General features: G+C 36.1%; 7 protein-coding genes and 1 non-coding gene across 8 annotated transcripts; 4 read left to right on the top strand and 4 right to left on the bottom strand.

The window, feature by feature from the left end:
* The first annotated feature begins 1,181 nt into the window (after positions 1-1,181).
* Positions 1,182-3,107, top strand: Tsp_04223 (sulfite oxidase). Its single transcript, XM_003374989.1, is given in 5 exon segments — positions 1,182-1,888; positions 1,956-2,380; positions 2,458-2,667; positions 2,733-2,908; positions 2,925-3,107. 5 exon segments carry the CDS (start codon positions 1,182-1,184, stop codon positions 3,105-3,107), a joined length of 1,701 nt encoding a protein of 566 aa, XP_003375037.1.
* A 1,286-nt stretch (positions 3,108-4,393) lies between these two features.
* On the top strand, positions 4,394-7,571 carry Tsp_04222 (conserved hypothetical protein). The gene is made up of 16 exons (XM_003374988.1): positions 4,394-4,636; positions 4,658-4,753; positions 4,974-5,073; positions 5,099-5,136; positions 5,203-5,247; positions 5,341-5,433; positions 5,541-5,612; positions 5,696-5,749; positions 5,823-5,868; positions 5,924-6,133; positions 6,202-6,311; positions 6,393-6,585; positions 6,643-6,770; positions 6,827-6,960; positions 7,037-7,239; positions 7,315-7,571. Exons 1-16 carry the CDS (start codon positions 4,394-4,396, stop codon positions 7,569-7,571), a joined length of 2,022 nt encoding a protein of 673 aa, XP_003375036.1.
* A 950-nt stretch (positions 7,572-8,521) lies between these two features.
* Positions 8,522-9,610, bottom strand: Tsp_04221 (putative eukaryotic translation initiation factor 2A). The gene is made up of 7 exons (XM_003374987.1): positions 9,438-9,610; positions 9,220-9,371; positions 9,056-9,163; positions 8,961-8,995; positions 8,843-8,903; positions 8,670-8,767; positions 8,522-8,599 (listed from the first exon to the last, which is right to left on the bottom strand). Exons 1-7 carry the CDS (start codon positions 9,608-9,610, stop codon positions 8,522-8,524), a joined length of 705 nt encoding a protein of 234 aa, XP_003375035.1.
* Positions 9,611-9,848: 238 nt separating this feature from the next.
* On the bottom strand, positions 9,849-17,674 carry Tsp_04220 (RNA polymerase II transcription factor SIII subunit A family protein). The gene is made up of 13 exons (XM_003374986.1): positions 17,621-17,674; positions 16,968-17,534; positions 16,813-16,903; positions 16,358-16,501; positions 16,170-16,267; positions 15,959-16,066; positions 15,582-15,896; positions 14,344-14,653; positions 13,756-14,296; positions 10,812-11,030; positions 10,443-10,497; positions 10,270-10,381; positions 9,849-10,051 (listed from the first exon to the last, which is right to left on the bottom strand). Exons 1-13 carry the CDS (start codon positions 17,672-17,674, stop codon positions 9,849-9,851), a joined length of 2,817 nt encoding a protein of 938 aa, XP_003375034.1.
* A 1,349-nt stretch (positions 17,675-19,023) lies between these two features.
* Positions 19,024-19,903, bottom strand: Tsp_04219 (putative phosphomethylpyrimidine kinase/hydroxymethylpyrimidine kinase). The gene is made up of 2 exons (XM_003374985.1): positions 19,750-19,903; positions 19,024-19,133 (listed from the first exon to the last, which is right to left on the bottom strand). The coding sequence occupies exons 1-2, from the start codon at positions 19,901-19,903 to the stop codon at positions 19,024-19,026; spliced, it is 264 nt and encodes an 87-aa protein (XP_003375033.1).
* A 983-nt stretch (positions 19,904-20,886) lies between these two features.
* On the top strand, positions 20,887-20,973 carry Tsp_04218. The gene has a single exon. It is a non-coding gene; the product is annotated as a tRNA-Sec (tRNA).
* A 283-nt stretch (positions 20,974-21,256) lies between these two features.
* Positions 21,257-21,488, bottom strand: Tsp_04217 (hypothetical protein). The gene is made up of 2 exons (XM_003374984.1): positions 21,427-21,488; positions 21,257-21,296 (listed from the first exon to the last, which is right to left on the bottom strand). Exons 1-2 carry the CDS (start codon positions 21,486-21,488, stop codon positions 21,257-21,259), a joined length of 102 nt encoding a protein of 33 aa, XP_003375032.1.
* Positions 21,489-22,939: 1,451 nt separating this feature from the next.
* Positions 22,940-24,688, top strand: Tsp_04216 (amiloride-sensitive sodium channel family protein). The gene is made up of 3 exons (XM_003374983.1): positions 22,940-24,148; positions 24,271-24,327; positions 24,605-24,688. The coding sequence occupies exons 1-3, from the start codon at positions 22,940-22,942 to the stop codon at positions 24,686-24,688; spliced, it is 1,350 nt and encodes a 449-aa protein (XP_003375031.1).
* Positions 24,689-25,792: the final 1,104 nt, after the last annotated feature.

Genomic DNA, 25,792 nt, shown 5'->3' with positions numbered 1-25,792 from the left:
AAGAAATACAACAAAAGCACGTTCGTTGCTACGTTACGTCGCCGCCGACAAATTCAAACGCACCAGTGTCGCATTCGAATACAACGACACGCCCAGTAACGTCTCGTCCAACACTACCACCACCTGGCCGTAATACAGAATGCCGTACTGTTTGCACGGAGAAAAATTCTGACTTGCAGGTACAGTCGGCGTGGTGAACTTTTCATTCTTCCACCGCTGTTGACACAGCCAACTATTTTGCATTCATTTTTTTGTAAAATTTCATTCTTCTGTCGCTTTGGAGCCAAAGTGTCTGCTGGATTTTTGTCGTTCACCGTGTTTTTCAAACGTACTACTCGACAATTTCATTGTTCAATTTCCACCGAAGCCCTGATTACCGGCTCGAAATAGTTCACCAGCTGTTCTCGTTTTAATCATCTCAAGTTCGACCTGTTCTAAGAAATATATGCATTTCAATTGTCCCCTTGTCACGACCAATTTACCTACACCGTTTGTTCAAATTTCCAGTTGATCTCCAGGTAAATATGAACATCTTTTTCTTTTTCATCAACACACACGCAACTAATCATCGTTTATCACTTTGTTCAACTCAACAACTTAAAAAACACAATTAAATAAAATACGAGATTGCGTCTAAACGTTTACAGTTAGCGTTGTTTAAAACAAGTTCAAGTTCACCAATTTTCACTGCTTTTCTATACCACTTTTACATGTCTACCTGTATTGACGATGACAAATACAAATTTCTAATTAATATTAACCTATTTAAAAAAAAACTCACACAATACCAAATAATACAACCACTTGCATTTCAACTGCACTTTTTTTATAGCGTGTAAATTTTCAATTTTACATCAACAGTTTCAATGTAATGAAAAAACAAATACTAGAGTACTGTAGATATCTTGATCTGCAAGTGCGAATAAACTGGTAATGAAAATGCAAAAAAATGGTTTGCAAAGTTTATACTCGTGCTGAAATGTGTCATTTTAACTATTTTTGGCAGATTTTGTTCTAAAAAATAATTTTCCACAATACAGTTCTCTGATGGAATGGGATGGGATAGTTGAAAAAAGAAACCAACATCAGACAATAATTAAACAATACCATGTTCGAATGAGCAAAGATAGAAAAAAATGAAGAGATTGTTTTGATTAAATTGATGTTTTTTACCTTACAGAATGCGAATAATAGCCTTGTTGAAAGAATTTTCAAAAAGCACCCGGCTGTATCAGATTACAAAAACGGCGACAATTGCTCAGTTCCACTCGAGACAAAGCCTGAAGTTGCCTGAAATTTGCTGGCTGCGAGCCAGTGTGTGGATATATCCGTCGGCGGTGTTGACGTTGGGCTCGATCGCTTTTCACACCTATGCCAGTGGGCAAGAGGAGGAAGACGATTCGTGGCGACCGCCGTTTCGAAAAGATCTGCCGACTTTTCGCGCAGAAGAGGTGAAATTGCACAACGAAAAAGACCGAAAACTTTGGGTAACGTTTCGAGGTGGTGTTTATGATATCACGGAATTTGTCGACGTACATCCGGGCGGCAAGATCATCATGCAAGCGGTCGGAGGTCCATTGGAACCACACTGGCAACGGTACAATTTTCACAAGCAAGAAGACGTATATTCGATGCTCGAAGAGATGCGCATTGGCAATTTGCATCCGGATGACGTCGAAGACGCAATTCACGACTGCAATACAGTTGCAGAAGAAGTGAAACCTGGCTACACGCCCAAATTGCACCCAAGCATGAACGTGAAGTCAGTTCAACCGTTGAATGCCGAGACCGGCATCGGTGAACTGGTCGAATCGTTCTATACACCAAATGAATTGTTTTTCAAAAGAAATCACCACGCCATTCCAACGGTCGACGAACACAATTACAAGTAAGTTTTTGTTTCCATTGTTTCAGTGGATATTCAAAAATTTTACAATATTCTCCCACTAATCAAGGTTGAAAGTGAGTGGTGTTGGTTTGGAAGAGCGAGAATTCACTTTGGAAGATTTGAAAACCAAATTCCAACCTGTAAGCGTAGTGGTAACGCTGCAATGCGCCGGAAATCGTCGGCAAGATTTCAACGCAGTCAAGCCAGTTCGAGGCTTGCAATGGGGTCCGGGTGCAATTGGCAACGCCAAATGGACCGGCGCCCTGCTGGTCGACGTGCTCAAAGAAGCCGGCTTTCAGAGTATCGTCGAAAATGGCGCTGAACATGTCCAATTTACTGGCCTGGACGACAACGGCACCGGAGAACCGTACGGCGCTTCTATACCAATCGACGTGGCAATGAAACCTGGCAACCAAGTGATTCTTGCCTATTCGATGAACGACAAGCCGATCCCAGTTGAACACGGCTTTCCAGTTCGAGTTGTTGTTCCAGGTAGATAGGGGAAACAATTCAAATAATGGAAATGCTTCCATCTTTCTTGTTTCTTCCACTTTTTTTCCTTTGTGTAGGTGTGGTCGGTGCTAGATCTGTGAAATGGCTCGCCTCAATTGTGCTGTCCAAAGATGAAAGCCCCAGTCAATGGCAGCAGAGCGACTACAAAACGTTCAACCCGAGCACAGATTGGCCGACGGCAAATTTCAGTACAGTTCAAGCAATCCAAGAACTGCCTGTTCAATCGGCAATTTGCAGCCCTGCTGAAAACAGTTCTTTTCCACGTGGTCAGCATGCTGAAATATATTACATGGTGAATAATTTTCAACTTGATTTTTTTCTCCACTTTCAGGGACCAAAACGATTGCAGTGAAAGGCTACGCCTGGAGTGGAGGGGGACGGGATATACTGCGAGTCGAAGTGTCCGCAGACAACGGAAACACTTGGCATTCGGCAGATTTGCACTTGCACATCCACGAACGTCGAAATGCAAGATTCGCATGGACCCTCTGGACGTGTGAAGTGCCAGTTGAAGAAAATTCAGGACCGATCACTTTGCTGTGCAAAGCTACTGATTCGTCGCACAATTGCCAGCCTGAAAGCCCAAACAGTATTTGGAATATTCGTGGCTTGGTTAACAACAGCTGGCATAAAGTTCAAGTGCACATGGAATGAACAGAAGAAAATGGATCATCCATCAATGAATGTGGAATTGTTCGTTGAATAATTACAATACATAGAAATTAATAATTGGAAGTTTTATCCGTACATGTAAGCAAAATGCCACATCAATTCAAGAAAATGTCAAAAATTAATCTCAAATAAAAATTCTCCATCACATTCATCATTGTTCTTCAATACAGTTAATCATACAGTCAAGCAGTTAATCATCGTTGAAAAAAAATACACAAACTACTATTACACATACACATCATTCGCGACATGCGATGATTGTGGATTAGTCACAAATAAATAAATAAAATAAAATAAAATGTCTCATCCTGCATATATAGTGAATAGTAAATGGAGTTGTTTAAAAAATCAAAAAAACACTCTTCCCAGTATTATAAAGTTGTTGTGATGTTTCCGTCTGTGATAGTGACAGTGTAACAATAGAATTTTGTGTTTTCACTTGTTCTGTTGAAAAGAAGAAAAAAAATCAAACACATGCATAAGCAAAAAACCCTATTAGCCATTGAAGCTTCTCAATACGTATTTATCTTTTCCCCCCGTTTTTCCATAGCCGAATAGTAAATATGTGCAGTAAGAACAGAAAATGTCAATGTATGAATCAAAGAATGCGGATGCATTCTTTTTTTCACTTTGTCATCGCTTTCATTCAGCATGATTGTATTTAAATTTTATCCCTAGTTCCGGAATGAGTCACTGATGCAACAAATGAGTCAGCTGCTCCAATGGATGGCACGGCACTAATTAGTCGATAATGCCGTTCGCTCTGCAGTATTTGCATAACGCTTTAGCTCATTGGCGACCGAAATGTGAACGCCGATTTCGCCTATTCGTTAAAGCAGGCGTACTATGTGCGGCGGCTATAAATCATTCTCTCTCTCTCTCTCGCTCTCTCTCTGTCTCTCCATCTATGCATATATTATACTACTACATCCAGGTTATTCTTTTTGTGTTGTGTCCATTCGTTCATATTCGTAATTTACCTTCTCTTCTAAATTTGCACGAATCTGTTTCCTTTCATTCAAATTATCATAACCATTATCCTCGAATAATAAATCTTTCAACACCTGCTCCAAATCGGATTTTTAAATCTTTTCTTGACAATCATTTCTCATTGTTTCAACAAAAATAAATAATTATTGTAAAACGTTCAGCTCGTTCAAAATCAGCCACATCTTCTCGCCTGGCTCATATCCATTGCCATTTCCAAGTAATTCAACAACACTTCTTCTCATACACTACAAGTGCATGTTGACTTTAGCAATTAAGAGGGAGAGATTAAGAGCGGCGTCGTCCGGCCGACCTGGAATGGTGCTTTTGTAGATGCCGCTGGAAGGTGCCATAAAGCAATTGCGCATTGGCCAGTCGTATACGAATTTGTGGTTCCACATCCTGGCCGTGTGGACGCTGCGCAGCTGCTCATCAAATCCATTCAAGTCCCAAGCAGACGGATCCAGGTTCGGGTCGGCTGAAATTGTATTGCATCGGCTCTGTCCGCCAAATGACCGGCCCGTCCATTGTCTACGCAGACCGTCAATGACCGCTAATTTGCCGGCCCTATACCTGGTCCAATTATGACATTCTCAGTGTGTCCAATCGGTCGGCTTTCAATCTCCACCGCATGTTTCAGCCTGTCGTTGCATTGTTCCATCTCTCACGCTCTGGCGACTTCTAGGGTCACTTGTTTTTTTCCTCACAATTGTCTAGTCGTATTTTCATTCATCATCCCTAGGTGGTCAACTTACTAGTTGATTATCATCGGTTTTTTTGTTCTTTTCATCTTGTATCATCTATTCTTTTTGACTTGTATCCCATCGTGTAGTAGTGATAATAGTAGTCGTCGGTCGTTGTGCATTTTGGTGTGAGAGAAAAAAAAGTGTTCAGTTTTTTCTTATCATTTCAGACAAGTCGGGATTGTAGTCGTCATCGCTTGTCAGCCAGTTTGAATCGACAAAATGCATCCCAGTCGTTTGGTCTGCTTTATCGTCGTTCTGCTTTCAACGGTAAGCTTGAATTTTGCAACCACAGACAACAGCACTGAACAAGCAATCACAACACAACAGCAGGTATGCAAATGTATGTATTCACTCACTCACTGTATGTAATGATATTCAAATTTTCCAATTGCCCAGACGCACGTTTCTGACACGACCGAAACGACTACAGCGAACGTTGAGGTAGATTGTTGTAATAATTAATGCATGCTTTGTTTGCACTTGAATAAGCAGTTGTTAAAAATGAATGAAAATTTGAATGAGCAAAATTGTCAGGAATCCAACACTGACGATACAACAACTGTCGATCACAGCACCGAACCCACTGCAATTGATGACAGTCCAACAAATGCAAATACCACTGTTGAGGTAGACATCAAGTTTTGAAAAGTCACAATTTTTTGTTCCTTTTCTTCATTTTCAATGCAAATTTTGTGCATGCGAAACAAAAAAGCATTTCCGTATCCATTTTGCAGCCTCAAAAATCAACCGAATCACCCAGCATGTCCACTTATATCACTGTCAATGCGACTGCACAAGAAACTGATGTACGTATGATAATTTTGAAACAACAACAACAACAAACTGATTATTAAAATATTCCTTTGCTAAAAATTGCTTCAACCTTTAGAATGTGCTCGAGATCAATTCAACAGTGAGAAAATTCGAAACGACAGCTCAAGTGGTAAGTTGAAAAGAGAGAAAAAGAAAAACATTTCCCGACTTTTGTTTTCAATTTTGACACGTCATCGTTTCAGTCAAGTCATGCGGAGGATACTGTAGAATCGGACTCGAAAAATTTCGGTAATTTTAACATTTTCTCAGTTGATTTTATTTTTAAAATTTAAATTCATTAAAGTGGAATCGGTCACTTGTTTGGCAAATGGAATGGAAGTTCAGTTGAAAAGTAGCCTGCCGAATCCGATAAAAGGCAATTGGCGATTGGAAGTCGAAGGCCATCCGCAGTGCAACAGTGTAAACAGAGAAGACGTCGGCCCCGGCTATCGGTTCCTAATTCCCTACGATGATCGATACTTGTGCGGTGTGGAGCCTCGATTCGATATTGTAAGTTGACAATGATAAATGGGATAAAAATGAAAAAAATTTTCCACATTATCATCATCGTCATTACTACAGACTCCGGCCTGGGTTGCGTCGGCCAAGACAATCCTATTGCTGATAGACAAAGTCAATTATACAATCGGCGATTCGTTGATTTGCCTTTACAAGACCAAAGTGGACGCGTCGTTGACAACATTCAAAGGGGAAATTAGCCAGTAAGTTGAGGGGGGGGGAGTGTTGTAAAAATAAAATTGAAAACTTACCAGACGGGATGTTGCAGGGAAAAACTGCGTTACGGTGGTACGGTGAACGAGGACGTGGACGTGAAAGGCGAAGCCGACGCCAAAAATACTGTAATGTTGGATTTTTACGACGAAAATGGCCAACCGCTGCGTAACAGCAACGTCAAACTTGGCGACGAAGTGAAACTGGTCATCGCCGTCAACGAAACTAGAACATGTAAAATGAATTTGAACCGAACCGAAAAATATACATAATTTACAGTAATACTTGAAGATAACTTGTCGATCAATTTTTTTTTCAGTCAAACAAATATTGCCACAAATGTGCTATTTTTCCGCATTCGACGTGTCGGACGTGAAAGCTCTGAACGACAGTTACAATTTGATATTCGTAAAAAATGGGTAAAGTCGAGATTCTTTTTTGTCGTTTTTTCTAAATAGAACAAAAAAAATTTCAGATGTTTCAACAAACGAAATCCAGTGGTAAAAGCGATCGTGCCGCCGATGGAACGAAACGAAAACGGCACCAGCTACCAGCTAAATTTCCAAGCTTTCCACTTCACCAATCACGGCAGAAATCTCTACATCCACTGTTCGCTGTTGGCATGCGTCGGCAATCAAGTCGAATGCAAGCCGAAGAGAAATGTAAATTTTGGAATATTTTTCAGTTATTTTTTAAAATTTTCCTCCACTTGGCCATTGTTCATTTTTTATGCGCAGTGTTTCTCTACTGGACGACGACGAAAGAGAAATGCCCTAGTGAATGATGAAGAAGAAACCGACGAAGAAGAACAGCAGCAGGATCATTTGCAAAGCGACGACTTGAGGCACATCCAACTGAGCCGCTACATTGTCGTCGACGACGGCAAAGGTTGGTTGCGTTGCAAACAATTTTTTTTTCTTTCTCGACAATTCTACGACAAAAATTTGCATATTTCTTTTTCAGCTTCAACCTCAACCGTACTACCGTCAGTGAAAAGCGAATCCGTTTCGAACCAAATCTGTATGCAGTGGTGGCAGTTCACGGCGATCGTCGCCACGCCCGTTTTGTTCGTCACGATGCTTTTGGTTCTAGTGGCTTGGCAAGCTGGACGCTTTTCTCGGGAAAATCACAAATCTCCAACCAACTTTTGCACCGGCGAAGCAGAACATCACCACTACAACACCGACAAAAATGGCCATTCTCACTTTGTCAAACTTTGAAACTTTCCAAAAACTTGCCTATTTTATTGATTTCTGTTATTCTGTTTTGATTCTATTATTATTATTATTATTATTTGCTATGGGCTAATCAATTGAAATTATTGTTGAATTATGTGGCAAGTTTTGTTCGAAATTAACCGATACTACAACACTGTGATTTATTGTCGTTAATTAAAAATGGAAAAATTTTAATGAAAAAAAGAAATCACATTTCACATTCGTAAAAAATTCACTCGACCAACTTACCCTCAAAATCATCGTAGTTACGATAAAAGATCAACCGCAACAAAGCGGGATGCGCCACGCATCAAACTTTTTACAGTAACCAATTTGGACACGAGTTGATCAATTTTTTTTCTGCAGTATGCAAATTTGTCCGACAAATACTCATCATCAAAAGCGTATGGACTTCCGGTTGGCTAGATGGAAATGAATAATTTTCAAAAAAAAATTCAAAATATGATCCTCAAGTTAGTTGGTTAAATTTGGTGGAAAAGAAAAAGTGAATCGACCAACTGTGAACAGTTCGGCTCAGTTTTCGGTCGGTTGATCACAATTGCGAAGAAAACCGGTTTTTCTGTCTCGGTCGTTCTCTTTCTCCTGTATATAAAATGGAAGAAAAATTTTTCCGCAGAAAATGAAAAAGACAAAAATTGAAATTTTTCCTCAAATGCTCTTTTACTTTCAAACGGGTGGCTCCACCTATCAACATGTAAACAAATAAACAAATGAGAAAAAGAAAAGACACGCAAAATTGTGGAGTTCAAAGATGTTTCTTTTTTCTTTTTAAGATGTCCAATCAACTCAACATTCTTCTTCGGATGACAATAATAATAATAATAATAATAATAATAAATTATATATTACTCTTCTTGTTTGTTTGTCAAAATAAAATGAAAATATATTTAAATTAAAAAAAAAGAATAATAATTTATTTTCCACATATTCCATCAGCCATGATCTTCACCAGTGATCGTGAGTTGTTCAAGTTGAGCTTGGATTTCTTCTTCTCTGTTAATTTTTTCAATCTGAAATTCAGAAAAAAAAACAACAAATCAGCAGCCATTATCAAAACAGACAAAAAAAATCAAACAATACCTGATTCAATTCCAATTTGCAACCTTGACTTTGTTTGTCTTTCAAAATTTTAATCTGCCTCAATTTCTGAACATTCGAAATGAGATTCGAGTTAATTACTGAACGAAATTTTGCATATCAAAAAGAAAACTATCCTACTGTTTGCAAAGAACGAATTTTTTTCATTCTTTCACCTCTGTCTGTCGCTTTCGTGTTGTCAGTGTTCAAAAGTTTTCCCAAATTACCGTGATGGTCCTAACAAATTTTCATTGATAAACAAAAAAAATAATTTTTTATAATTATCATTTTTACCTTTCTAAAACCAACGTTTTTCCTCTTTTTCGAAGCTGAAAAAAAGCTGCTGTTATGCTGCTTCAAAAAGAGAGAAAAAAAATTTCAAAATTTACCCGATTCGTCTCCGTTGAATCGAGAATCCACTTCACCGAGTGACGATTTGGCCGGTTCGGCTTTGATCGTGCCGCGCAGATGTGGTGGAACGTAAGCGCTTTGTTGGACTTACAAAATTATCATAAAATTGCAATTAATCAAAAATTTACACAACAACAATTACCCGCTTTGGCGCCTTGGAAGCTGGACAAATCGATCACTGGTTTTGGAAATTTGTCCTTCCCTTCAGAACTCCAAATTACTTGCCAAAGAAGAGTTTCATCGATGCAGTTGATCTCGTGAATCACCTTTCCCGAACAGTGCCAAATTTTCAAACTTGAAAATTTAATAATTAACAAATAAACAATCAACACAAACACATATAATTAATTAATTAATTACCCGTTGCTAACGCGCAGACGTGGAGACGTGGTAGCGGTGATGAAGTGAATGCCGTCGGGAGAAATTTCAAAAAATGTCGTATCTTCGGCGACAAATTCGGAAATTTTTTTTCTATCTTTCATCGACCAACATTCGATGTTACCACTGATGCTTCCAAAACCGCAAAGGAACATCAGTAAAACAACAAAAATCTAACGTTAAGGAAATGAAATTTCACAAATAATAAACTTAATTATAATAGAACAAAAATTATTCCAATGAAAGGATATAATTTCCAAATCGATTGAAGTGCACTTCGTTGCGCGGTTCACAACCAAAATCGAAAACACGATTCGCCTTCAAATCAAACAATGCTGCTTTGGATGGGATATCTGTTGGAAATAAAAATTTTCAACAACAATTTCAAATCGACTACAAACTCCGCATACACCCGTAGACAACGCAAAACAGCTTTGAACCAGGATGCCAATCAACACTGTGGATGGGTCCTTCTCGATCCAGCGGCACGTTGCACGCTTCGCCGTACGTTGTCATGAGGTGCAAATTTTCACAGCCGTAATAAGATTTGTTCTGTGGATCTACATCCAATATTGCCATAACCAGAACTGCGGTTCCTAAAGAAAAAAAAACAACGTGAACCATAACTATTCATAAATATTTAAATTTTTAAATTGAACACAATTCTTGCGGAAATATAAAATCAAAAAAAAAGAAATATAAGCAAAAAAACTTTGTTCATGATTTATAAAAAGAAAAATTAATATACTGAATTGAAACTTTTTCAAAACAAACTCAAAGGTAACAACAAAATAGAAAAAAAAAATCTGAATACCATTCTTGTTCCAATGAAAGTCGACCCGATCGGCTTGAAAATTTTTGCACGCAACAATATCAATTGGCGCCTTCAAGCTAAATCTGTACAATCGAGCCGATGCCATCTTCTCCTGCAAATTAGCAAGCACTGAGCAAGAATGGAAAATATTACAAAAAATTTCATCAACATACACTCGACGATGCCGTGTAGACGGCCACGTGAAATGGAGCTGAGCCAGGAGATAAACTGAAACTGGTCAACTTGGGCAAAGTTAACTTCTGCACATATCGATCTGAAATAAATTATTAATTTTTTTCACGAAAAAAAACGCTTGTACAAGTTTAACTCAGGTTCTCAGGTGCAATAAACCACAATTCCGATCCCACAAGACGCAAAACTATTGACTCGTCGGCTGTCCACATTGGTCGCCTAAAATAAACACCTTTTAAATTAAACTGTCAAATAGCTACAGTTTAATCCCGACAATTGTTTATTATAAATTTGTCAGTAAAATGCAAGCACATCTACGAAACAAGAAAGCTAACAAACAAAATAAATACCAGCTAACGATATTCTTTTGCACCCATTCGCACAACAATTCTCCAGTAAACATGGACCACAATTTCAGGTTACTTTCCACAGATGTAACACCAACAGCGGTTGAATAAGGCTTGAAAGTACATAAAACTGAATTCTTCGGCGAAAAGAACAAATTCGTCGCTTCATTTTCGTCAAAAGCAGCATGCAGTCTCCACTTTGAACATTTGTAGACGAAAATTCTAAAACAAAGATATTCGTAGTTTGATTGAATAAAATTAAAACATATAAAAATCACTTTTCATCACAGAAAGCAAAGTATTTCCCATCATTGCTGAATGTCAACGTTGCTCCACCGGTACAGGCACGGCTGAATTGAAATTTGTGAAATTCAACGTTAAAAAAATTTCTTTTACTAATAAAAAGTACCATTCAAAATTGAAAACCTGAACCGGGTTTGAAACACCAGCATAAACTGTAATGCTTCTATCATCTCTTACTGAAAAATAAAATTTCAACAAAGCGAAAGATCAGTTTATTAGCGTACAAGCAAACTTCGGAATGCGCCCAAGTTCGGGTTTTTCGGCGTCGGTAGACATTCTATTGCTGTACGAAGGGCTTTTCAGCAGTATTCACGTCTGTGGGAATGCGCTAACGGAACAATCCGTCCAGCACCGACACCAAACGGATCTTCTTGAGCATTACAGTAATATTAAAACTTTACTATCATTAAGTGGAATTATTCCACAATGTGTTCTGAATTTTGAAATATCATAAAAAATAAATCTTGGCAGTAATTAAAAAAATTATTTGTACTTATTATATAAAAAATATAGTTTAAAATTGAACAAAAAAATTGGTACATTTTCCGCCCACGTGTTTCATTGTCGTAATACTGTAATTTCGATGATTTCATTTTCACCCGTTTCAATTATTGCGTTCAGTATGCAACAAATGAGTAAAAGGTTTTATTTTTCAATTTAATACAAATCAATTCAATTTCAAAGCGTTCTGCTTTATTATAAATTGTTGAATGAAACAACAATATTCAGTGAACACTGATATCCTTAGAATTCATGTTGAAACAATCGTTTTGAAAACATCGAAGTTGGCGAAAAGTGATAATTTAAATTAACCGTTTCTACTTCAAGAAACTAATATTTTATAAAATTTCAAATTTTTGTATGTCAAGGTTTTTTTTCCGAATGAATTGACAACGTACAAATTACAGTATAATTTGAATACTGTGGTGAAATTAAGTTTTAATTGTATTTGGGAATTTTTTCTTCTGTAAAATGTACCGTTCATAAGTAACAGTTAAATTTTAAAATTGACTTCATTAAATAGAAACGAAAATTATTTATCAATGTTGTTTCACAGAGAATGGAATAAGTTTATCGAACGGCTGAACAAGTTAAATTACAAATCACATTAGCACAGGAGAATGTTGGGAATTGATTGAGCGTGAGAAAATTAAATTTTTTCCGTAAATTATGGAAAATTTAAATTTTACAAAATAAATTTTGCATTTGAACCATTTTGAGATGTGAAAAAAAGAACCAAAGTGGTACTATTAAAATTTCCATGACACAAAAATGCCACGGCCAGCCAAGCTATACGGCTGGCAGTGTGATTGATTCATTTGCCGGCCAGATATGGTCGGTTTTACAGCACATTTTCGCGATTTACTTGTCTGTCAAGCAACCGTTTGTCACTCTCGGGTTTGTCTTGTCTTTTCTGCAAGACCCGTTGCAAGTCGTTTCTGCTGTTCTCCTTCGACAACAGCGAACACTGGATTTGCGCTGTATGCTTCTACTCATCTGGAACTGGTTTTCCCACTGCCAACTTCCCTCACCAGTTCTGAATCCCATCACATTTGCGAATTGTGCTCGTTCAACAAGCGGACGCATCTGTCAAACGATTTCAAGCGAAATAGATTTTTTTCACAAAAAATATTTTTTTAATTAAAAACAAATATAATCATCCGTATACAACGGCAATATATATATATCGAATCATATTCAACTACTGATCCAGTCCATACAATCACTGCCATGAGGGATGAGGTATGTGAAATGTAAATTTGTTTTTTTTCTGTTTCTTTTCATTTTACTATAATTATTGTGTTATTCTATTTTATAATTTATCATCACATTTCAATTTCGATGAAACGATTAAATAAAATATAAATATCGATCAAATTGACCATTTAATTTTGCGTCGATGATGACATTGATGGTTGGTTGTGAATTAAAAAAGTGGAACGTATTTTCGGCGTAGATCAGTCAGTCGATTGACCGGTTGTGAATTTTGAAAGGAACATCGTCGGGTAGTCGTATTGGAGAAATGAATTTTAAATAGCATCAGGCAAACAACAAGTGGAACAATAGCAGGCACAACTATGCGCTTTTCAATTCCCAAACCTCCCAAGCAAGCAGGTCGCTTTGGAGAAGAAGCTGAACTTGTTGTTCTCGTTGACCACGTTGTCAGTGGAAAATAGTTTTCCAATGGGAAAACAACAAGCTTGAGAAAATTTGCATTTTCCATTTTGTTAGCTGGTATGGGTATGTGGGGAGGATTGGGGTGGGGGGGGGTTGAAGGGGGTGGGGCCGATTTGACGCACGACCAGAGGCGTCGTTATTTTCGCACCGAAATTTGGTCAACACGTCAACAGGTGGAGAAATTAATTCGTCTGTTGGAATTTAATGAAAAACGATGACCAGCAAAAACTGTCCCACAGATCACACTTTTTCAACGAATATCTTTGGGAAAAACTGGTGCAAAATTTGATCGACTGGAAAGAAAATTGTCAACTTCCGCGTTCTTTCTTACAGTAGACTATGAAAAAAAAGAAAACAATTCAAAATTTGATACTTGTTTTAATCGATAAATAAATAAAATAAAATTGTCCACTTCTTTTTTGTTTACTTTATTAATATTTTATTTTTATTGTTCAGAATGACAAACCGTCCAAATCGAGCAAGTGGACTTTTGAACAGCTCAACGCCGGCCAGTCGGTACTGTCGTTGCAGACCGGCACCAACAAATTCGCCTCGCAGAAAGGGATGAGCGCTTTCGGCAGTCCGAGGGCGAACATATACAGGTCCGAAGACCGCGGCTTCGTCGAACCGGACCGCAAGGGCCAAGGCATCACCCGAGCCCAGTGCGGAACCAACCAGTTCGCCTCGCAGAAGGGCTCGTCTCCGTTCCTCGCCTGCAGACCCAACGTCTGCCGAGTCCAAGACAAGCAAGACTGGCTGCTGACGAACGGTCAAAGCGACGACCGGCGCCACCAGTCCGACACCATCATACCCATGCAAGCCGGCAGCAACAAATTCGCCACCCAGAGCAGCGGTCAAGTGGTCATCGGAGGCAGGAGGAACCAGTGCACGTTGGTCCGTGGTCGGCTGGCCAAAGACCGTCGCTGTGAACAGTACATCCCGTTCCAGTCTGGCACGAACGTTTTCGCCAGCCAATCCGGCATGACCGACCCGCCGGCCGTGGGAGCCTACAGACAAGTGAGTAGAATTCTCGAGACAATTGCGCGCGCCTAACTGTGTGTTGATTGATTTGCATAAATTTCAAGACCACCATCGAACCCGAAGGGTTGAATTTTACCGAAGAACAACTGCGTCGTAGTACCGCTGAGATTCCCTGGTTCGCCGGTACGAACAAATTCGCCACCCAGACCGGCAGCGGCGGCTTTTCCAAGCAGCGGGATGTGATTTTCAAATCCACCGGAGGCAAGGAGATGCCCGAAGAGATGGCCAGAAAATGCGACGGCATACTGCGCTTGCAGTTCGGCACGAACAAATTGGCCAATCAAAGCGGCATGACCGGCTTCGGTACGCCGCGCAGTGTTCTGCTGAAACCCAAGTGGAAAAGCGAATGGTAAACAAATTTCCATACTATTCATATTCATATTCATTTTTCCATTTCAAGGATCGAAGAATACGAACAAGCTCGAGCTGAATGGCAATCCCAAGAGGAAAAGCGTCGGGAAGAAGAGCACGGCCAACACGCGACTGATGAACGAAGAAATTCCGACGACCAAGACGACAGCGATGGAGATGAACCCGACGACGACGACGACGACGACGTTGAACAGATCGGTTCAACGGTTCGCATATATGGTCCAAGAACAACCGAAACAAATTAATCGGATTCAATTTGAAAAATTGGAAATTTTTTTTTCAATTTCTTTTTTTATTTTGAATAGACATATAGTGAAATGTTGCAAAATTGGCCGAGTGAAAACAGAAAATTATACAATTATACTGTAGATTATCAACTGTAGCAGAGATGATATGATAATCAGTTGATTGTTTATCACAGTACGGTTGGTTGTTGAAGAACGTGAATTTTCGTCTAGAAACAAAACAACATGAAATATCAATGCCAATTCAAATTTATTTCAAAATTAAATAAATAAATTTAACAAAAAACAACAAAAGTTATAACTAGTCAGTACAAAAAAAGTCAACATGAAAAAAAACTAACAAACAAGAAAAAAAAATGTGATTTTGTTTCTTGCAGCACATGTCCCACAGACGGACGGACACGGATGTGATAGCGTTGATGTCAAAAGAAAAAAAATGAAAATTAATACAAAAAAAATTATTAAAAATGTATAATGATAACGTGGAAAAAGTGGATCGATCGATCGGTCAATATCTGCGGCCACTTCTGCGACAATTTTTGAGCATTTCCAACGATTTGACCAACAACGGCGGCTTTGAAAGCTTGGAACTTTGGTCTCTGAGCGACGAGACGATGATGCCAGCCGAACGTACAGATTTCATTCTGGAAGAAGATCCACCACCAGCCAAACCGTAACGACGGGATTCGATAATATCCTCACAACTAGGCAATGTCAGCAGGCCAGTACCGTATTTCGCTTGCCGTCGCAGAACATCTCTGGGAGTTTTCACTTCGGATAATTTCGCTACCCGGACTATAGAAATATAGTTGAATAAAATCATTATCAAAAGATAAAATAAAATTATTCCAATGCTAATTATTTTCACCGTACCGTTCGCACTGTTCATGCTTTCACTGATCGAACGAGTCACTTCTAGAAACTTTTGTTCCCTTTGCATCACCATTCTCTGGAATAGATTTCATAAATCAAATAAAGATTCCAACAAGTAGATAAATTTAAATTTTTTACCTCATACATCTGACGGTACGTTTCCTTTCTGAGCAAATCACAAGCGAGACAATTGAATTCTTTCTTACAGTGTTCTTTCCACAGTTCTTGCAAATCAATGGACAAATACTAAAATGATATTGAAATCAAATTTTCACGTCGAAATATAAACAAACGGGGAAAGGTGGAGGGAGGGAAGGTTGGGGAGAGAAAAAAAATACCAATAACGTACAGGATTGTAATGTTCAATTTTGACCAACTGCTGCGGTGAAGCACGAGTCAGAACTGGCCTCAAAATTGAATACGGTACACCACCGGTGAATTCCAATTCTAAACAAATAAATTATTATTATTATTATGGATTAGTAATATAAAATTGAATAATTCCTCAAATTTTTCAACAAACAACAATACACTTACGATCAATATTGTCACTCAAAACTCGGATGCACATGTCGAAGAGTTTTTGAATCGATTGCACAGTATGCGACCGACGGCCAGAGTAAACTTGCGTTCTAGAGTGACCCCTTTTCACAAGCTGCTGGTCCAAATAATCATAATCACCTGCAAAAAAATCACTGTACAAATATTATTGCACCAACAATTTTGACAAATATTGTTGAATAAACAAAAATTTTTTATCATATTTCCTCGGAGATATAGTGAAATTACTATTTGATTTCATATTGAATCATCCAGTAGTGATAAAGAAAGAATTTCAGAGTTCAACGTGACGTCAATGAAGACTACCACAGTAAAATAAATAACATCTTATTAGCACATGAGTGACGTGAAAACGGAAATCGCGTCATTTCATGCGCAAAGATATTGTATTATGAACCTCAAAACAAAAAACAACAACCTGCATTGTGTACCTTTCATTGTACAACTCTTCTTAATTGCAGAATCATTCGTCTTTGTCTTATTGTACGGTGGTGGCTTAGAATCAGCTTTTACAAAATACATCTAAAATTCAAAAAAAAATTAAATTAAATCAAATCAAATCAAGTTAACAAAGTATAATAAATACATTCGATTGATTACTGGGTCCCGGTTCATTTAAGCTTGTCTGAAGTGATTTCAAAATTTCCACATCCGGCAGACTATCACCATTTGGAATTTGTTTCGACTTTTCTCCAAGCTTCCTTTTATGGGATCGCTTGTAATTTTTTGGCAAATGATCAACACTGCCCAGTGCGTCTGCAAAACTGTCCGATCCTGTGGTCAGCTTTATCCTCTTCGATACTTTCGGCACTTTGAATACAGAAGCAGACTCTTTTTCACTAGTCAAAGCATCTTCAGTGCTTCTAATGTTAGCTGATCGCTTCATTTCACATTTAGCCGACGTTTCAGGCTTTGTGCTTACTTTCGATGATGCCAAATTCGAAGTGATTTTGACAGCAGATTCTGCAACGGTAGCATCGCGAGGATTCACGGAATACTTGTTGGCAGTAGTTTCACAAAAATCAATTTCGATTCCCTTCTTCCTGGCAGTACTGTAGGCGATCTCTTTCCACTTGAAGACCAAAGTTTTCACCCGTTCAGAATATTCTTTTTCATTTCTTAAGCTATTCAAAGCTATACCAATGCCAGTTTGCTAAAATGACAATATACATTCCATTTTATGATAAAAAGAGGAAACATAAAAATGTATTTCCAACAAAAATACAAGCATAACCTTACCTGAAGAATTTCCAGCGTAATTGGCAGTGTTTCCAGTTTTCTTAAAGCTCGCATTTTCTAAAATGGAATATTTTTATTAAATTAACAAAAGGATATAACAAAATGTATATAATACTTTCACACGGTCATCACCAAGAAGCCATCTTTTAAGACCTTCTATTTCATCTTTGTAATTCATCTTCAAACAACTGCTCACCTACCACATTAGGCAACTGACAACTAACAAACTGACTGCTTAAACATTTACAGTACTTATTTAATTAATGATGATCAAGTTTAAACAACATTTGTTTAAAGAAAAATTTTAAACATGCGTCATATTTTGGACAACTTTACAAAATCACACTACTATATATGTTATAATTATTACTGTTGTTGTTGTTATTTCATAAAATTATATTTTGCAATATCTTATTATTGTGCATCATATGCAAAATAAGAATACGGAAATGCAAACAACAGATTCGATTTGGTATTTTCGTTGACCTGATATTATCGCCTGAATGCCGCGTTGCATGTCTGATTAAATATTTTGCTTTCATTTGAAAAAGACTTCTCCTTTACGATTAATATATATATATTTTTTTTTGTGGTTACAAAATTTTCTCTTTTGATAAAATACAAAACTTCGAATCATTTTTGCAGTTGTAAATTAACAATGTCTATCTTATTAAATTATGATGAAAGAACTTTTTTGATGATAAATAATTCTGAATTATTTACATTCTTTGTTGTGCATTCAAACCTTTTTTGAAGGTTACTGACATATACGTCTGGTCGCACTGTTGTAACTATGTTAAAAGTTTCAAATTAACCTGGTACACTTTTTCGTAGCCTAATTAAAGTGCACGATGAAAATAAATTATAGCTTTTTTAATTCACATTAAGAAAAGTAAGTTGAATGCTTGTAGTAATCAAAAAAGAATAATTTATTTATGCTTTCTTTCATATTATTATTTCAGTCAGCTATTTATTCATGATACAGCTTCTTTTCTACTTATTTTTTATCACTTTAATAAAATTTTCAATATGTTTGCCGTTGCTGTGCTTATTATGAATGATAAAATTCAGTTTCATGTCATTCAACATGATTGTCAATTTATTTTGCTGTTATGTTTCTGACTGAAAAAAAATCATCCAGTCAAAGAAAAAGCTCATCTATTACACCAACGATGAGTATAATGAAATATACCAATGCCATAATTAATTCAAATAGCCATTTTCAAGACTGCAATCCATTCTGGGTGCTTTAGTGAAATCCGTGCATTGCAGCTTTGATTGGCTTTATCACACATAAAGGACGCATTTTAAATTAACAAAAAATTCCAAATTCATTTATGAGTAAAGCTAAAATGAAATAAGAACGGCTAATTCCACTGAAATGTCTGCGGTGTAAATGGTAATTATGTATTTGTGCTGATAAAATTCTCGACATTTTCACCAATTATGAGCTGTATACGAGCTTCATCTTCCACAAGATCAATAAGCATAAATGAAATGATTTCAATAAATTCTCAAAATACTATGTTTAGTTTAAATTCATATACTAATTTGGAAATATATTCTCCATAATCAAACATTCAATAAGCTTAAAAGCATTCTGCGGTTTCTTCCACGTGACTTCTTTTCATAATTCATATTGATGTTCATAAAAAGCAAATATTAATAAACAATGAATGCAGTAGGTACTGTTTCGTTTTGTTACACAGGCGAAATTGAAATGGGAACTTATTTGTTTTCACATCGCGTTACAGTAAGATTCGAAAAGTAGTGTTGACAAATATGGTTCACAAAGTAAATCGAAGAATTAATGCAAGTTGAACATTTAATAAGGGCAGCGTGCCTAAAATATTCAATGTAATTGACATGCAGAGCAGCAGTTAGTATTTTCCTCTTGGGGCGACCTGCCCTATTGCATCATTTATGTGCTGATAAATAAATTGTTCATCTGTTGTTCAATGACGGATTTTAAATTCATTTTCTTGATTAGTTTTACGATAAACATCTTAAAAAAATGAAACGAAACGGTATTAACCAAAAAAGTATTGAAATATTGGGAGATTCAACTTTTGAAAACGACTTCAGTTGACAGTTTTTGGGAAATATACATTATTCAAATGGCCCCCCACGATCACGAAGATGTATTCTTCGATGAAAACTAAATATGGAAAATCCAACAGCGACTTCATTCACGACAGAATGGAATAGCAGCATATTGCTGCCAAACTTGGCCATCGCCCATCTAGGTGGACCAAACGTGACCAAATTGAAAATGATGAACATTTCGAAAGAGCTGTCAAATTTTGTCGTTTTTAACATTATGCCTCCACAATAGCGTCGACATTGCACTTTAAAATTTCTTAAAAGCACATTGAAAGTCAGTACGCATTTTTCAGCAAAATATTGTTGGTAATGTCCACTGTTTTTATGAAAAGGGTAATACATATCAAAATGAAATATGTATTAACTACATGAATTATTTCATTACATTGTAACGGGAATGACATTAATTGTCACTTGGGGTAAAGAAAAGACGTACTCATAGTAGAAGAGATAATTGCGGATAATAAAATGAAATGCTAGCATTTAAAATAAAGATAAAATAAAAATTAACCATTCAAAAAAACGTATTCTACGTGAAAATGCAAATAATATCAATTAGTAACCACATATTCAATAATAAGTAATAATGATAAGTATACGATAATTGACAATACAGTATAATACAGTGTGTAATGAGTATTAACATTTGATAAGTAGTAGTTATGTAAACGATGAAATAATCTGAAATATATATAAACATAAATGAATTATCATTTTGGCAATCCAGTTGGTTTTCAACATCAAATATCAATGAAATTACTATCGATGAATTCATATTCATATATTCGATGGTAAGCTTTTTTGCTAATTAGCAAAAGTTGAACATATTTGTTGTTCATGATTGTTATAAAATTGTTTCACGCAGCATCATCAGTATTTACCCAGCAGAGCAGAAACTAATAATGAATAATAATAAAAATGCATTGCATACAGTAAATTAGTTTTCTCAAAAATATTTGTAGAAGTTTAGATTGGCGTTAGTATATGTTTCTGTTGTAACTAGCATTTTCCATAATTCCAAGATTATTTATTTTTTTCAGTGTCTATTTATTATAACAATCGATGCATTTTTCATTTTTTTCATGTTATAACAGCTATTCTTGTTCCTTTTTATGAACGAAATTCATTTGCATATATATTCGAAAATTTGACAAATTTCAGTTGCCCGTGTGAACTCTGATGGTCAGAGTGCAGACTTCAAATCTGTAGTCGGTTAATAGCCGAAGTGGTTCGATTCCACCTCATGGGCGAGATTTTTATTTTCTTTTCTGAATGGAAAATATTATTATGAGTAGTATTTTGTATTTATAATATTGTTCATCATATAATTTGTAGAAGACCTGCATGATCATAAAACTGCTTATGCGATATTTTGTCTGTTTAGAATTATGTGAATAAATGAATTGCAGAACTTTTTTTAGAAAAACTATCGTTTACATATACAAGAAATGGGAAATGGAAATGGTTTGTGTTAATGTTATGCCCGCGAATGCTGATGATGTGATAATTGGAATTGTGGATATTTTCTGCTAATCATGTGAACCACGTTGGTGTAATAGCATTTCTTGGTAAGCTGAACTTATATATTTATTACGTAACATATATTTTGGAATTTTATTTTGCTGAGTGAAGCTGCGTTGCGTGTAATTCTTGAAATAATATGAGATTCTGTTGATAATAATTTAGATTTTGTAAATGCTTACAGTGAAGTTGATTTACAGGTATAAATTGAAAAACTTCCCATTATTAGAGATAAAGTTTCCATTTTCGTATTCTGAAATAAGTTTTGACAACAGTTGGAGTGAATAAAGCTCAAGTTAGGGTGGAATAAATTATTATCCAGTTTAAAATTATGACTTTATGTATTATTTCCTAGATGATTTTTCTACTGAGTTCTGCCATTTTATCATCTAACTTGTGCATATGCTTGGCTGTTACTTTTTTGTGTTGCAATATCTATTTTCATTCTCTGCAGTTTATCTGCTTTTTCTGTGTTTCATCATTTTGGTTTTTTACTTTTTATGTGTGTTTCATAGTGTGGTTGCTGTTTTTAACTTAATAGTTAGATTCACATTCAATTTTTTTGCGTTCTATTGTTAGTTATTGCAATTGTCGGTTGTAGGATACCGTTCTTTCTGTGGTATTTAACATTCCTACATAGAAACGCGTTTCGCTTGTCTGCACTAAGTATTTGCAATATTTACTGACACATTATTCCATATCATGGATACCTAATTTTTCCAAATATGTACATGTACAATTTTAGTCACCGAGCTTTTTCAAGTTTTCTTTGGCTAATTAATGTTAAAAGTTAATAAATTAACTTCTAATTTATGTTTTGTTTTATAGTCATTTTTTAAACTAATTCTCTTTCCCTCGCCCATTTTTGTTCTGCGTTGAGTTTTCTAGTTCATTTTCATTTTTATTAATTATTGATTTTTACATACCATGTGCTTGAATTGCACACACGTTTACTTGTGTGTGAATAACGAAAGCTTTGATTATTATTTCAATACTGTTGTACAGTTAATGTAATATTGATTATATGAAGTTGTTAATTTTTCATGCTCTTCATACCATGCAATAACTTGTTAAATAGAAATACCCACGCAAAGTGTTTTTGTGCTGACTTTTGCAAAGTCGTCAACTCTCGCTATGCTCGTCAACTTCTCTTAGTGTGATACTTTCTGTAATTGACGTGTTCATCCAAGAAGATTTGCAAATGTTTTTGCAAATTCTAGTAATAGCATATTTAGCTTAAAATCATATTTTAAAAGGAAATCTACTTTTCATTGTTAAATTTATCAACTGAACTGTGGGCTATCTGCTGTTATCTGCTTATTTTTCCAGTTCATGATAATTCATGTTGAAGAGAGAAATTAATAAACAGCAGATATAGCAACCACCGTTATTCATGTTGTTACTCAAGTTTAATTGAAATGTGAATTTATATGATCACTGGAAAATTAATCTTGACAAGTATAGTTCTCAAAGTCAGTGGAAGAATTAATTAATACAATCTAAACCTTTGATAAGAGCAGCGAGCACGAAAAAAACATTTAATCTAGCTGATACTCAGATTGGTTGGTATTTTTATCTTGGGAGAGAAATTTACAATCTGTGGTCGTTGTTCTGATAAATAAATTGTTCATCTGTTATTCACTGATGAAGCAAGATTTTTAAATACATATTTCTGGTTTGATTTTAACGTCAAGAATGCGACGAAATAGCGCTAAGAAGAAAGTGCTAAAGTTTTCGTGGATTCAATTTTTGGAAACGACCTCATTCGAAGGTTTGCGCAATATACATTATTCCAAAGAGCCATGCGAAAGGACCCTCTGGACATTATTGTTCATCTCGGCCGCGTTCACGTCAGTATATTTTTCGGTGAAAACGATTGCCAGTTATATGGAAAATCCAATAGCGACATCATTCACGACCGAGTGGAACAACAGCATGTTGCTGCCCAACTTGGCCATCTGCCATTTGGGTGGACCAAACGTGACTAAATTGAAAATGATGAACATTTCCGAAGAGTTGTCAGATTTTATCATTTGTAACTTTTTGCCTGCAAAGTGGCGTCTACGTTGCTTGAAAAATATGCATAATTCAACTGAGATGGAGTTGGTGAATTTTTTGAAATTCAGAAACTTTACATTTGACCAGATATTGCGTCAAGTGAGTTTCACTTGTGAAGATTTGGGTACGATTTCGAACCAGCCTCACATTTGTCAACAATCCAGGATAATCGCGCATCCCTATACGGGAACTTGTATAAGTCTTCGCCGATTCGCGCAGAACGTACCTGGAATGGATGGCGGCTTAATATTCAAAGTGACCATTCCACCCAAGGAACATTTGTACAATGGCATGAGATACCATTCTGGTTTTGTAGAAGCATTCGCCTTCGAAATTGGCCATCCGTCCTGGCATTCTAATTTGCATACGTTGGCTTCATCCATGAATGGAGTTCTGCAGCTTGGCTTGTCGGTCGTTGTCTACGAACGCCTGGAAAGCAGGAAAGGCGGCTGTTTGACGTCGGATTCGGTCTCCTCTTCAGCGAGCTGTTATTTCTTGTGCAACAACAAGCAAACATTGGCCGAATGTGGTTGTTTGGATGCTCATTTTTCCGAAACCAATTTCAAAAATATGACTAACATTTGTACACCGCTTCAACTTTTCAAATGCAATGAACGCTTGCTTTCGACAAGGAACGTGACCATTGAGCAGTTGATCAACGATTGTCAGAAAGATTGCCAACCGTTGTGCTATGAAACTCGCTTTGATCGCACTGTCACATTTATGGGATTAAGCCCGAAGAGAAAATTTAACCAACCTTCTGCGCAATGCTTGAAGTGTAAATCAAAAGAGCAAGAGCACCAACTTACAATCATTATGGCATATCCGAATTTTATTATTGAGAAGGTTTATTATATATACATATATCTATTTTTTGCTTCTTATTTCTAAGAAAAATTAATTATTTTCAAATGTAACAGGAATGATGGAGTATTTTTAAATTTGATGAAAATTCAAATATCATTTAGATTGAAGAAAAGACTGTACTAACTCTGGAAATGGTTATTGGCGGCATCGGTGGGCAGGTTGGTCTTTGGTTAGGATGCAGCTTGATGTCTTTTGTTCATCTGCTTGTTTACTTGCTTCAATTTTGCTTTCATATAAAAAAAGACGTTGGTCACAATTTGAACACACATTTTTCCCAGGCAAGAAGTTCTTTTAAGTCGTTGCGTCATTTTCGATCTAAGTACGATGGTGATGTCGTTTAAAATTTAAATCATTCACATAACCTGCATTGCCTTGTTTTCTTCCGGTTACATTACTTTATATTTATGATTTAGTTTATTCCTTTCATTTATGTAGTTTACTGTAAAAAATGCAGGTTATTTTATAATTGTTATTTTCTTCAATCAAATGGCCCAGAAGTTGAAACGTTGTCGAATGTGAAATGTTGAGAAATTTACCGTTTTGTGCTTATGTATACATTAGAATGTACTTTAAGCAGCAATGTATTCCATCACTGTATACTTTATAAGTGATGTATTCCAAAAATTGTTGTTTCGAAACGTACGATTGATGAAATCAAAATCTGCATTAAATGCTGAACTTCAATCACAATGTATTATACGATTTTCCAGAGGGGATGGCCAGGGTTGTAATTACAACTTAGCTAAAGAAGTTTAAATGAATTTCAGTTTAAATTAAAACACCACTGTAGTGGAAACTATTTCAACTTTGCCCTTTGAAAAAGTATAAGCAAAATCCATTTCCAATTAAACATGCACTGCCAAAGGATCAATAAATATACTACTACTACTACTGCTAATGAATGCTTTAATTTTTGGTCTTACACAGAGTTAATAAATTTCACTGAGCTTCGAAATTGTTATTTGTAGTACTCATTTCTGTAGGTAAAATTAAATTCCGCTCGTTGTCGGCAGTGTCAGATAATTGAAAAAATCCACTTGAAAATTTATTACTCATCATTAAAGTGTTAATTTTAAAAAAGAGAAAATGAAAATTAATTAATCATTCAACAAAACGTATTCTACGTGAAAATGCAAATAATATCAATTAGTAACTACATATTCAATAATAAGTAATAATGATAAGTATACGATAATGGACAATACAGTATAATACAGTGTGTAATGAGTATTAACATTTGATAATTAGTACTTATGTAAACTACGAAATATCATTTTTTGAAAATAAAGAAAAACAGAATTATCATTTTCGCAATCCAATTGGTTTTCAACATCAAATATCAGTGAAATTACTATCGATGAATTCATATTCATATATTTGATGGTATGGTTTTTTGCTAATCCGCAAAAGTTCAACATATTCTTTGTAATAAATAAAATTGTTTCACGCAGCATCATCAGTATTTACCCAGTAGAGCAGAAACTAATAATGAATAATAATAAAAATGCATTGCATACAGTAAATTAGTTTTCTCAAAAAATATTTGTAGAAGTTTAGATTGGCGTTAGTATATGTTTCTGTTGTAACTAGCATTTTCCATAATTCCAAGATTATTTATTTTTT

The sequence above is a fragment of the Trichinella spiralis genome (genome assembly GCF_000181795.1).
Source record: "Trichinella spiralis strain ISS 195 chromosome Unknown Scfld5, whole genome shotgun sequence".
Classification (NCBI taxonomy): domain Eukaryota; kingdom Metazoa; phylum Nematoda; class Enoplea; order Trichinellida; family Trichinellidae; genus Trichinella; species Trichinella spiralis.
The sequence above is the reverse complement of the archived record's forward strand: the minus strand, read 5'-3'. Positions and strand labels throughout refer to the sequence as shown.

Excerpts from the sequence above, each read along its gene's own strand:
- Tsp_04223 (XM_003374989.1), top strand. The coding sequence starts at position 1,182 with ATGCGAATAATAGCCTTGTTGAAAGAATTTTCAAAAAGCACCCGGCTG. Across the intron at positions 1,889-1,955 it reads GTCGACGAACACAATTACAA|GTTGAAAGTGAGTGGTGTTG; the intron begins GTAAGTTTTTGT and ends CCACTAATCAAG. Across the intron at positions 2,381-2,457 it reads AGTTCGAGTTGTTGTTCCAG|GTGTGGTCGGTGCTAGATCT; the intron begins GTAGATAGGGGA and ends TCCTTTGTGTAG.
- Tsp_04222 (XM_003374988.1), top strand. The coding sequence starts at position 4,394 with ATGCCGCTGGAAGGTGCCATAAAGCAATTGCGCATTGGCCAGTCGTAT. Across the intron at positions 5,137-5,202 it reads CAATCACAACACAACAGCAG|ACGCACGTTTCTGACACGAC; the intron begins GTATGCAAATGT and ends CCAATTGCCCAG. Across the intron at positions 6,586-6,642 it reads CGTCAACGAAACTAGAACAT|ATAACTTGTCGATCAATTTT; the intron begins GTAAAATGAATT and ends TAATACTTGAAG.
- Tsp_04221 (XM_003374987.1), bottom strand. The coding sequence starts at position 9,610 with ATGTTCCTTTGCGGTTTTGGAAGCATCAGTGGTAACATCGAATGTTGG. Across the intron at positions 9,164-9,219 it reads CTTCCAAGGCGCCAAAGCGG|TCCAACAAAGCGCTTACGTT; the intron begins GTAATTGTTGTT and ends TAATTTTGTAAG. Across the intron at positions 8,996-9,055 it reads ATTCAACGGAGACGAATCGG|CTTCGAAAAAGAGGAAAAAC; the intron begins GTAAATTTTGAA and ends GCTTTTTTTCAG.
- Tsp_04220 (XM_003374986.1), bottom strand. The coding sequence starts at position 17,674 with ATGCGAGCTTTAAGAAAACTGGAAACACTGCCAATTACGCTGGAAATT. Across the intron at positions 16,067-16,169 it reads AAATTGAACATTACAATCCT|TATTTGTCCATTGATTTGCA; the intron begins GTACGTTATTGG and ends ATATCATTTTAG. Across the intron at positions 14,654-15,581 it reads CTTCTTCCAGAATGAAATCT|CAGAACACTGCGCGGCGTAC; the intron begins GTACGTTCGGCT and ends CTTGGGTTTCAG.
- Tsp_04219 (XM_003374985.1), bottom strand. The coding sequence starts at position 19,903 with ATGTTCATCATTTTCAATTTGGTCACGTTTGGTCCACCTAGATGGGCG. Across the intron at positions 19,134-19,749 it reads AAGAATACATCTTCGTGATC|AATTTATTGAAATCATTTCA; the intron begins GTGGGGGGCCAT and ends TAGTATTTTGAG.
- Tsp_04217 (XM_003374984.1), bottom strand. The coding sequence starts at position 21,488 with ATGGAAACTTTATCTCTAATAATGGGAAGTTTTTCAATTTATACCTGT. Across the intron at positions 21,297-21,426 it reads ACCTGTAAATCAACTTCACT|CTTACCAAGAAATGCTATTA; the intron begins GTAAGCATTTAC and ends ATATAAGTTCAG.
- Tsp_04216 (XM_003374983.1), top strand. The coding sequence starts at position 22,940 with ATGCGACGAAATAGCGCTAAGAAGAAAGTGCTAAAGTTTTCGTGGATT. Across the intron at positions 24,149-24,270 it reads CGAATTTTATTATTGAGAAG|ATTGAAGAAAAGACTGTACT; the intron begins GTTTATTATATA and ends AATATCATTTAG. Across the intron at positions 24,328-24,604 it reads TTGGCGGCATCGGTGGGCAG|TTTACTGTAAAAAATGCAGG; the intron begins GTTGGTCTTTGG and ends TCATTTATGTAG.